The 11,619-nt window shown below is 40.9% G+C and overlaps 1 protein-coding gene across 2 annotated transcripts in view; it reads right to left on the bottom strand.

Annotated features, from left to right (window-relative positions):
* Positions 1-2,289: 2,289 nt before the first annotated feature.
* Positions 2,290-11,619, bottom strand: part of LOC111227516 (carboxyl-terminal PDZ ligand of neuronal nitric oxide synthase protein-like) — a 191,876-nt gene continuing 182,546 nt past the window's right edge. For both annotated transcript variants that reach the window (XM_022753040.1, XM_022753042.1), the window contains exons 11-13: positions 10,237-10,433; positions 9,883-10,001; positions 2,290-6,819 (exon numbers count right to left, since the gene is read on the bottom strand). In XM_022753040.1, coding sequence (XP_022608761.1) covers positions 6,180-6,819; positions 9,883-10,001; positions 10,237-10,433 — 956 coding nt within the window. In that variant the 3' untranslated portion in view covers positions 2,290-6,179. The remainder of the gene's footprint in view (positions 6,820-9,882; positions 10,002-10,236; positions 10,434-11,619) is intronic.

Below are 11,619 nucleotides of genomic sequence, written 5' to 3'. Positions count from 1 at the left end.
CGTCTCGTGTGACATTTAGAGAGACCTGGCTGTAATCATGACACTGCTGTTCCTATCTTTTCATCACTTTGACATTCAATTCCTCATCTGATGATTCACAGAGTTCGACCTCGGTGAGCAGACTTTACTGAAACTCTGTGGGGTAGGGGTGGGGTTGCCTCGTCAAACAATAGAACATATTAAATATACATTGCATTGATATTACAGCCTCACAATCAGTATGGGGTCTACTTTTTACAATGACAAGGGAACATCTAGTTATTCATTTTCAGAGCTCATTCGCAGCAGCTCTGGAGGTGGTCTGTCTGATTGCTGTGCTAATTTTTCCTTCAGATCTCTGCTTGAGAAACAGTTGGACATAAATAACAACACATTGTGGAGCGAGGATAACAATGTATGTGAGCCTCACAAAGTATCAGACGGGACCAGTTCAAGTGTTAACAGCAACTCAACACTGGATGTTGTGAGGAGAAAAAGATTTGTTGCACTGACCTCTGTGGGTTGAAAGTATCAGGGTCTCTGGTTCCTTTGGCCACATCCAACAGCACAAGTAACTGTAGTCAGGACCCCACCCAGCAGTGATGTTGTGCACAAGTTGTGGCAGATCATACAACACTGTTGGGAGACCACATGTTCTTTTGTTCTACAGGCAAAATAACTAACTTCCCCACAATTCCTCATTGTTCACACCTGGGGACACCCTCCCCGAAGGAAACGTGTGACATGTGGTTGTCAACAAACATTACCAGATCCCCGTCTTTGTTCTTCCTCTTTTCTACTTGACTTGTTCAGGAGCAGCAGCTCCTCTTCCCCCTCAGCTCTTCAGGAAGCAACAAGGCTCCCAGCCCAGGTCAGCACTGCTACCTGAGACAGCTCTCTTGCAGGCCTGCCCCAGGCAGACTGCAACACTCTGCTCATCAACAGTAGCGACGCGAGCGAACAAGTTTAATTCAGTGGCTACAACACAAAGTCTGCCAGCCAGACCTTTAAAAAAGCAAATGCAAAAATATGAAAAAAATAGGATATTAAATCCTGAAGATACACCTCGGTATGTTTACAGCACTCACAGATGAATTATTCTTTAATCTCTATGCTTGCTAACCTGGGACTGTCAATGCTTCACTGTTTCAAAATATGAAACCAAAGAGATTTTCAAATTCCTTTGGGGCCCATGGTGGCTGAGGGGCTGCTTATCTTGTTTAAAGACATACTTCACTGATTTTACACATGAAGCTCAGCCTGTGGAAACAGTTGAGTAATTGCTTCTGGGATTCTGAAGGGAGGGGGGATGCTTTCAAAGTTTGAGAAAATAATGGCTAAAATTCGCAAATTTTAATGGAAACCCATGGTGAAAGACCCAAAGAAATATGTTGCATTTTGAGATGTCCAGTGTGTCCTGTACTATGGACTCAAAGTCAGAATGTCTCTTCTGCTTTGATTTTGTTTTTTCATTTGTCTCTTTCAAGCTTTTCAAGTTTGTAGAAATCCAATACTGAATCACTGGAGTTTCCTTTAACAACCAAAGACTTAAAATGGGAAACTGTTAGTTTTGGTGATTTGTTCTGAAACACTGAACTGTGTTTACTCGGCAAAACTTGAAAATTAATTCAGCTGAACACTTCTCTCCTGTCAGATTATGACATGCCATAAAGAAATGTGTTTAAACAGGGTGTATAACTGTCCCGCACACTTGATGATTCATTATTCAGGAGGCCTAGATTCCTTTGTAAAGAATGAATAAATGCATCATGTTTGAATTATTGAACTGTGACAAGACCTGTGTGTCTAAGCTGATTGGGTGTTTACACCACCGATGTGGAAGTTAGGTAAATAAACCGCCTCTTCCAGCGGTCGTCTCCATCCATGGATTCCTCCTGTCGTATTCCTCAAGGGCTTCGACGTGTCTTGATGAAGCAAACAAACAAGAGGCCAGTGACACATGGAGACGCCGAGAGGAGGACTAGGACTTCCCAGAATTGGGACAAACACAGATGAATTAAACATCAGAGCGACTTTGGCTCCTGAATTCATGCCACTGCCATCCCTCCATGTTTGACATTCTATCAAATAGAGGGAGGACACACACAAGGGCCGGTCTATGCTGAGACTGACACAGATTTACAAAAAAAAAGAAAACTGACAGGGACATCAGCTCCATCTAAACAGGAAGTGGGAGGCAGGAATGGGGTGATGGAAAAGACATAAAAGACCGGAAATGCCCAGAATAAATGAAAAGAGGCTTTTTCTACAGAGAGAAAACAAGTCACAAAGTCACACAAGACAAAACCAGAAGGTCACGATCAGGTCTATTTCCAGTTTTTTTGTTTAAAAGATTACAAGAGTTATTACATCCCCACTTTATAAAAGATACAATAGGAAAATATAAGGTAATAATCACTGATTCATTTTGATTTTTGTAGCATATTTTCATCACATAAAACATTCACTTAATTTGCAGCAGTGTGAAGATACAATGAATAAAAAAGTCCCAGGTTTGCTTAAAAAAAACCTTCATGTGCAGCATTTAGCTTCCTTCATTCTTCATCATCATCATCATCATCATCATCATCATCATCATCATCGCTGAAATTATGTTGACTGGCTTTACACAGAGAAAAACAAAAACAAGATTGAACAGCATAAAAATAGAAAGCAGAAATCATGTTTTCTTTAATCAGATTCGGAGGCAGCTACAGAACAGATTGTTGCCATGACTAGATTCTATGCCTGAATATCAAAATAAATCACTTTCCTTCATTTGTTAGAGCAAGAGATAATTTGCATATTCACAGATATTGTAAAAAAAGAAAAAAAAGCGACAGAATATTTCCCTAAAATATACACCGCTGTTCCTTCATCAGACAATACAACAGAAATGTAGTTAAGTGGTATTTATAAAGTAAAATTAGAACTTTCTAAAGCTGCTCTGGCTGTTCTTTTTTAAAAAATGCCTTCAGCTGCTTTTCAATGACATGTTTTCCAGACTGTCTAAAGCCATTTAGCATCTTATTACTTTCACCTTCTGAATCAATTCAAGCAGCTGCCATCAGTCTGATGGTGTGTGTGTTTGGTTTGAACTCCGAAAAGAAACCTTAGTGTTGCCTTAAATTAAAACATATTATCTCAATTAGCTTATTATTGTAAATGATGGGTCACACATGAACACAACATCTTCTGCTAAAGTTCAGACACTTGTGGTTGTTTCACATGAGAGATTTCTGTATTTGTTTCTCTGAGCTTCTCTCACTGGTTTAAAGTGAGCAGAGCTCAGCTGAGAATACTTTATGTCATATATATGAGGGGGGGCAATCAGAGTGCAAACCACATGCCAAATGCCCTAAGCAGCGAGTCCTGGGTTCGACTCCTGTCTGGTTGGAGTCTTTGCTCATTCCCCTGCACATTTCCTGTCTATATTCACTGTCTTATCAAATGCAAAGGCATAAAAAGGTCCCCAAAAAATAACTTAAAACAAAAAAATGTATGTAAATTGAAATGTAATGAGAGTCGGTGGCTTGTTCGCTAATGTTGCTAGGCTACTGTCAATCACGTGATCAAACCACACCCACACAGACCTGATGAAACTTTAAGTTGGATTGGTGCACATTTAGTCACAAAACTTATAGAGAAATAAAATATACTTTGAACACAGGTTTTCATGGGGAGTCAGTGATATTCTAGATAGATTTTAAAACACAAACACAACTGAAGCATAAAAAACATAAAAAGAAAGGTTTTTAAAATTATGTCCTGTTTTCAATTTTTGTGACTGATTGAAGTTTTGGTCTCATTTTCAAGTGTTTTGATGAGCAGTGTTGCACTTTGTGAACTATCTGGACAATTTCAGTAAAGGTCAAATATATTCTCTCATTCCTTTTCATAACATTAGGTCCAATAGGTTTATTTGTTGTTTCCATTTGCCCAAAAAGTTATCCAGCCATGCAAACTGTTTTGTTTTGGAGATGTCCGAAAAAACTTCCCACCCCAAAACAATGAATATAATTCTGTTTGTGATCCTCGAAAAAACACATTTGAAAAAACTCAACAGCAGCAAGTGCTTCCACAAAGAGAGTTCTTTTCAAAGAACTTCAAACTGATTAAAAATAAAACAGACAAAAAAGGAAAAACTGTCCATAAAAAGTCTGTGGAGTTCAAGATAAAACAAATTGGGAAAATTATTTTTTGTAATTTGGCTTAACTGATTTAATGGTTTGTCTTGTGGGTGACACCAGACATCAGTGACAGCTTTAAAATAAATGGGGATCTTTATGTCAGTGAGACAGGAGACAGAGACAAGGCTTCTTTTCTCTGACAGAGTCCAGCTCCACATTCCTCTCATTCTGCTGGGCATGACCTGACCACAGCTACAGCTGGCTCTGTGTCCGCTTCACTCTCTTCTGGGAATAGTTTTTTTTTTTTTGTGCTATTTTCTGAGGTCAGGAAATCCCTGCACAGTGGTCATTTATGGAAGCCGCCTGCCAGTCATTTTCAGGTCTGGGATTTGGGATCTTAATCCAGTCGCACGGATCAGATCTACAGATAATAGTGTTAGAAAAATACTGATCTCCACTTTGATTGTGCTCAAACAACCACTGCAGCTCGATCGTGCTCCTCCTGATCCACAAGCTGATCTTTAACCTGCTGAACACACCTGACACAGTCTCTCTCTGCTGGGTCAGAAAAGTCAGGAGATTTAAAACAAGTATATGAACCGATATTAAAATGTTAAAAAAGCTTTGACTTTGGTTTTCACCTTCTCATTCCTAGACGAGGTGAAAATAAAGGAGAAAAGTCTCTTCTGTGTGAATTATTGCTTCTTTTCACACTCAGACAGCTCTGTTAAAACAATGTGACAAAAATTACCTGTCTGACTGAGCCACTAATTTGCATCTTTGGTCTGTCACTTAACGATCTGCTTGAATAAAACACACCTCTTTCATCTTTTTTTCTGATGACAACTAATTATCTTTTGCTCAAAAACAACTTTCCACCTGCCCGCCCTCCACATGCCGCTTCTCCATCCGCTCATCATGACGCTCCCTCAGGTTTTTAGGGGGGATGATAAAAATCCACTTTCAGTTCAGCCAGTGAGATTTCCAGCTTTAAAAGGTCACTCTCAGGGTTGCACTGGGTGCCAGAGGTCAGTGTGGGAGGGGACAAGCTCTGTTGGTGTTGCTGCAACTCCAAATGGACCAAAAGAGCATAAGAGATGATTTAATATGGATAAAGCCAAGGGTCAAAAGCCTTCCAGTCCTGACAAGAATCTGGCAGAAATGGCTGCTTGATATTCTGTACTGACTGAAATCAAAGTGAACTTCCCCCAAACCTCGCCTTCTCCAACACATCCACAATCGTTCAGCCTCTCTCACTCGTTTCCTTCTTCTTCTTCTCCTTCCTGAGCCTGCATTCTGTTTTCAAACAATTTCCTCTCATTCTGTCATCTACAGTAATTCTGGTTGTCATATTAGTTGCAGTTTCTGACTGTAGCAGCTTTTGTATAATATGAATTTATGACTAACACGTAACAAAATGTCCCTTTATATGGATTCAAAATGTGATGGTCTTGTAATTAATTGCTTAATAACTTATATCTTAGAAGTTTTTTATGCTCACCAGTACTTTGACATTTGCAGCCCATTTAAAGGGACATTTCATGACACTAATTACATTCATTATTACATTATCTGCCCTTACTTAAGCAGACATGACGTGTTATTAAAGTGATAAAAAAATCTGAACTTTAACTGCACTAAAATGAATCCTCAAGTTCAACCCATCTTCTCTCTCCTTCTTATCCATCATCCAGTGCTGGTCCGTCTCATTTTTATTCATTAAGAAGAAGCTTGTAGTGTCTGACTGACCATAGATCAGCCAAGCTGGAGGGCCTGATTTTACTAGCATGACCTTTAAACTCGTCCACACTCGTCAAAAGCTGCTGAAAAGTTAAAAAAGCAACAGATTGGGCCCTCGCTCTGGCTCCGAGAACCACTCGCTCCCTTTCCCTACAGCACAGCCCAGAGCAGGGTGAGTTATATATTTAAAAAGTGGCAGTGAATATTTGATCCACAGTCTGTTTGAATTACTGCCACAGACATTTGAAGCCTCTTGAGTAGAAATTAAGAGAAAAAGTTCCAAACTTTTTGAATCATACTGAAATGGTTTCTGGACCCTGGCTCTGCTCGTTACTCAAAGGACAGCAGGTCTGGGTGGGGCTCTGTGTCTTCGGCGCTCCCTGCGGTGTCTTTACTGCACGTGGTGCCGTTCCCCACCAGGACCTCCTCGCCCAGGCTGATGCGACAGGGAGTCTTCCCCGAGCAGGGGGTGGAGGCAAGCCGGGAGTCCGGCCCTGATGCCTTCTCCCAGATGTTGCAGGGTTTGGCTCTGGGCTCCAGCAGAGGGGGATCTTTGTTGATGAGGTCTGGTACAGAGAGCTGGAGCTGAGGCTGATGCTCCTCCACGTCTCCATCAGTGCCTCTGTCTTCCATGTCATCTTCTCCACCTATCTCTCCATCCACCTTGCTGTTGCTCCCCGTCGTCTCTGGTTGAGCAGCCACTTTCTTCTCTGCGTCGCTCAGCGGCAACGTGACATCCGTCGACCCCTCTTCCTCCTTCTCGCCCCGCTGCTGCTCCTCCTTCGCGATCAGGGGCGTCTTTTCCGGGGAAGAGAGGATTGAGGAAGAGTCTGGAGTGTCCGGAGAAGAGACCACTGGGTCCGAGGAGATCATCATGTCCTGGGTGGTCTTCAGTGCTCGAGGGAGGCGCTTCTTCCCGGATGGGGGTGGTGGGTCCAGCCGAGGGAAGGAGTCGAAGGAGGAGATGTGGCTGGAAGAGAGGAGAGGAAAGGAGGTAAATACATGTGAGGATGATAAGGAGAAAAAAACAGGGAGGTGGATGATGGAGAAAAGACAGAGACAGACGGCAGAGACAGAAAAAGTTGTTAGTAATCATCACAGGTAATATTAAGTACCATAAAGACCTTTAGTATTAATATATGGATCCAAGTTTTATACTAAAATGGGTGACCTACTAAATTGTGAATTTGCTGTTTTGCTAGAGGCAAACACAACTGATGTCCACCTGTTTCACTAGACCAGAGGTTTTCAAACTGTGAGGTATGATCCCCTATGAGGGGCACGGGAGAGTTGCATTGGCGTGAAGGGAGAGACATGAGGAAAAGATGGCAAGCAACAGGAAGTAGTTATTGTAGTTTGGCTTTTTTACCAACACCATCAACAGCTGGAGCACCAGCAGAGGCTGTGACACAAAGTTCACGGAGGCAGTAAAAGTACTTTAAAAACATTTAGTTGCACAAATGCTGCAGTTTGTGTTAAAATCAAGAACCCTGCCTCGGACAAAACACATGATCTATGGTGATGACGAAAGAGAGACTGAGAGAAAAAAAAAACCACAAAAATTATGATGCAACTTCAGTGAGTTGTTTCAAGTGTGAAGGAACAGAATTACTGCTCCTGTCAAACTGTTATGACTTCACTTTACATTGCTGTCATCATACTGGGCAGGGAGGATAAAAACATATGTTAGATGTAACAGATGTTTTGTTAATGTCACTACATTTCTTCTTTTTTTTGTTTTTTACTTATTTTTTCAGGCATTTTTGCCTTTATTATAGCCAGAGAGAGAGAGAGACAGAGAGACAGAGAGTAGACCGATGTGTCTTGGGAATAAGGAAAATGCAAAGAATAATAATTCTGAGTGGAGCTACATTTCTGAAGAAAACAAATGTAATATTTGCAAGATGCAGAGGCTACAAACAAACAGAAACACCGACATTAAGACGACAGGTGAGAAGTCAGCTTCCTCTACTCTGCAATGACTAAATGGATCTTTTGATGTAGATTTCATGTAGAGTCAGGAAGTCTCCTTAAAGAGTAACTGAACAGTGTCCACCACTTAACACAAGGACGCCAGGTTCGGTAGCTTCACATCACTAAACACATCACATTTAGCTGATAACTAATTGGATGATGGCCACAGTGATTTTTGGAGAATAACTATAATAACCTGTCAGGAATTGTTGGAGTGAGATTCATTATGAATTGTGTCAAAAATTCAGTTTAATTTAAATGTTTCCTGCTGATTCAGAGTGGATTTGCTCCATGCAAATGGCTCTTCACTGTGTGCAATCAAAGTGTTTACACAAACATTACTAATTTCTCAAGGTGTTCACTACAAAGACAGAAAATTACCGTGGTAACTGTTTCCCATGGTGATGAATAAAAAAAAAAAAAGGACTTATTATGATTGTTGCCTGATCATTTACCGGAGCTGACAGAGACGCACACAAAGACAATGTATTTCAATAAACACAGATGTGATGTGTGAGGATATAAAGAGCATTTATTTATCAAAGTAGACATATGATTGAAATAATCAGTCAACGCCATGACTGAGTGTTTCCACCTTGGAGCTGCAGTGAACCAATGACACAAACCTAAGGAACCAATCCTGTCAACTTGTGGGGACAGGAGGCGGGGCTAAATAAATCTGAAACCTCATCAGTACAGAGACTCAGCGTTAGCATTAGCACAACTGCTAACACTGTGTTAGCCACTGCCAGTTACAAGCTAACAAACAACATAAACAAATAAAAGATGCTAAATACGCTAACCGTTCTGATATGTCTGCTATTCTCTGATTCTGGTCTCAACAGACTCCTCACTTACATTTTTATATGGGAAAACCATGTTAAATAAAAATCTAAATATTTTAAAAAGTCTGGAGAGGAACTTTAATGTTTCTAGCTTCATCTGTACAAAATAAGCTAATGTGCCTATTAAGAACATCAATTACAATCTTAATACAGGAGGAAATAAAACCTCATGAGATAAATTCCACTTCTTATTTCCATTGAGACAAATGAAGAAAACGGCTGAACATTTTGGTTTTTAGTGCACTCCCTAGCTCATCTCATGCATTCATGATTCAACCATGGGGAGTCAGTCAGTTACTACTAAAACAAAAAAACTCTCAGGTCCACCCGCTCAAACCAGTTGGTGGTCTGTCAAAATCTTTACAGATCATCACTGGTAAATTAAACCAAATATATTCACAGTCCAGTAATTGGAGACAAATGGGAGCAGAGCTGCTGAAAAATGATTTTGCCTGACTGATCTTCAGTTGGAGAAACAACAGATCAATGCCTCTGGAACAAATCCACACACACAAAACTGAGTGTGTTTGTGTGTGTGTGTGTGTGTGTGTGTGTGTGTGTGCCTGTGTGTAAGCAAGTTATGAATGTAAAATAAAAAAGAAAAAAAAAAGAAAAAAAAAGGCATTTCCATTTCTGGAAAGGAATATAAGAAGTTAAAAAATTCAGTCTTATTCAATTGCAGACCTCTCACAGGAACCTTTGATGTGTCATCACTAATTTAAATCCACATTTCACAGGAAAAATTTTAAATTATTCACCTTTTCTGACCCGATGCCTAATTTACACTGACAGACACTTCTCTTATGAAAGGTAATTTAATATTTTTGCCTACAATGAGATAATGTCTTGCAGGGGTTTTATCATTAAAATGAATGTGTAGCCTTGGAAAGTGATTTTTATATATTCATCCTGAAAGTATAAAAGCACTAAAAAACTATTAGAAGAGAGTAAATGTTTAATTTATGATGATTTTAGGTTCAGGATTAGGGTTTAAATTAAGATTAAGATTAAGTTTAGATGAGGCTACATTTAGACTGAGCTTGTGTGAGTGCTTTTTGATGGTCCTGTTACCATCTCAGGCAGTGGTATTGGTGCTAATATGACCAGTATGAGTTTTAATAGCAGCAGCTGTATCATAGAAGTTCATGCACGCACGCACGCACGCACACACACACACGCACTCACACACACACACTGAATCACTTTCCTCCTACCTGTTAGTCTGGTTGAGTTGGTCCATGCAGCTCCACACGGCACCAACGTTTTTGTTGACCTCAGTGACCCCAATGTCCCCGAGGTGGCTGGGCTCCTTTCGCCTTAACAAGTCATTCACCTGGAAGGAAGGAAGGAAGGAAGGAAGAAAGGAAGGAAGGAAGAAAGGAAAGCAGGAAGGCAGGAAGGCAGACAAATGTTTCAGTCAGATGTTTATCAGCTCAATTGATGTGACAATAACACAATGAAACTTGCAGCCAGTTCTGTATTCTGACTACATTATAATAATAAGAATAAAGGACGTACGTACATTCGGACCAGCAGAACTGCTCAGTTTCTGTTTGTGTTGTACCAACCTTTGCCCCGACAGCCTTGCCCAGGTTAATGGCATTTTTCAGCCTCTGTTGACCTCCGGAGGATGGAGAGTCAACGGAGCTGGACCCCAGGTTAGGATTAGCTGATGCTGGGGAGCGTCGGGCCGACGGCTGGCCTGGCCTGGAAATCTGGGGACTCTGCTGCTGGGCAATGGAGTTCTCAAACATACTTTGATCAACTGGGGAAAAGAGACAAGACAGGGGAGAGGAAGATAGAGAGGTAAACACACAACAGGATTTAACAGAAGATGTGGCTACGAATCTGCAGACCCTTCAAGAATTAGATGATATCGATGGGATGTCTGCTCTGAGAGATGCAGAAACGCAGTTCTGAAGGGAAATGAAAGAAAGACTTCACTGAAATGCAAGAAAGCTGTATGTTCAACATGTTCCAGGTACACAGTTTCTCTATAGCATTGCCAAATATGCTGCTTCTGTCCTATCAGCTGTTATATCTCTGAAACTCCGCTGGAAATAGCATATTTAGTAATTTTAGGCAAAGCAACAGTTGTTTAGAACACGCTAAACATATGGAACAACACCTTGCAAGTGCATTACACTGAAATGTTTCTTTGAAGATTTTATGTCTCAATTTGAATCCATTGTAACTGCTGTGAACCCAAGCTGACTTCTGCTGCAATTGTCAATGAAGAAGATAACGACAAACTTTTCAGGGCCACCTTTTGAGTCTAAAGGGGTCAAGTGTTTGATACTCAAAGGTAGATTTTTGGGAGTAATCCTTTAAATGACCATTTCATGTTCCTTCTATCACAGCTTTATTATTAGCTTGGGCTAAGTATGACTCAACTGCATGACTCAGAGACACAAGTAAAAGTTCAAAACAGTCCACCTTTATTAAGGCTCGGCAGGCAGAAGCATGCAAGGGCAAACAGTAGGTGTAGTGAGGGAATAAGCAGCTGTTGATAGCAGGCAGGGAGATCAACCAAAATGCAAAAGTAACAGGCAAAAGGCAAAAACAGAAAGCACAACAGACAATCTGGCAGGGAACAAGTGAAAGTGGGCTGGAAAAAATACTAAGAGCTGATTAGGGACATGCGAATGGGTGAGTAGGTGGGTAGGGAAGAGTCAGGTGGCTGAAAGGTGGGGCTACTGCAGGGCTGGAGGGCGTGGCAGGGTCTAAAATGACAGGGGGGTACGTAAAATCGAAAAGGCAGGCAGAGAATGAATGAATGAACTGCGACACTTCCTGTGTTACTCTGCAGCTTCATACGAAACAAAGGAAGATTCAAAGGGATTTCATGAGAACGGACGCAACAAATGGGTTCCACATGGCAGAGCAGTAACACTGTATATAACGTAATAATATGTAAAACAAAACATAAAGCAACTGCAATGACACATGCA

This window comes from Seriola dumerili, unplaced genomic scaffold, assembly GCF_002260705.1.
Source record: "Seriola dumerili isolate Sdu_G_001 unplaced genomic scaffold, Sdu_1.0 BDQW01000189.1, whole genome shotgun sequence".
NCBI lineage: Eukaryota > Metazoa > Chordata > Actinopteri > Carangiformes > Carangidae > Seriola > Seriola dumerili.
Note: the sequence above shows the minus strand (reverse complement) of the source record. Positions and strands in the feature narration are given on the sequence as shown.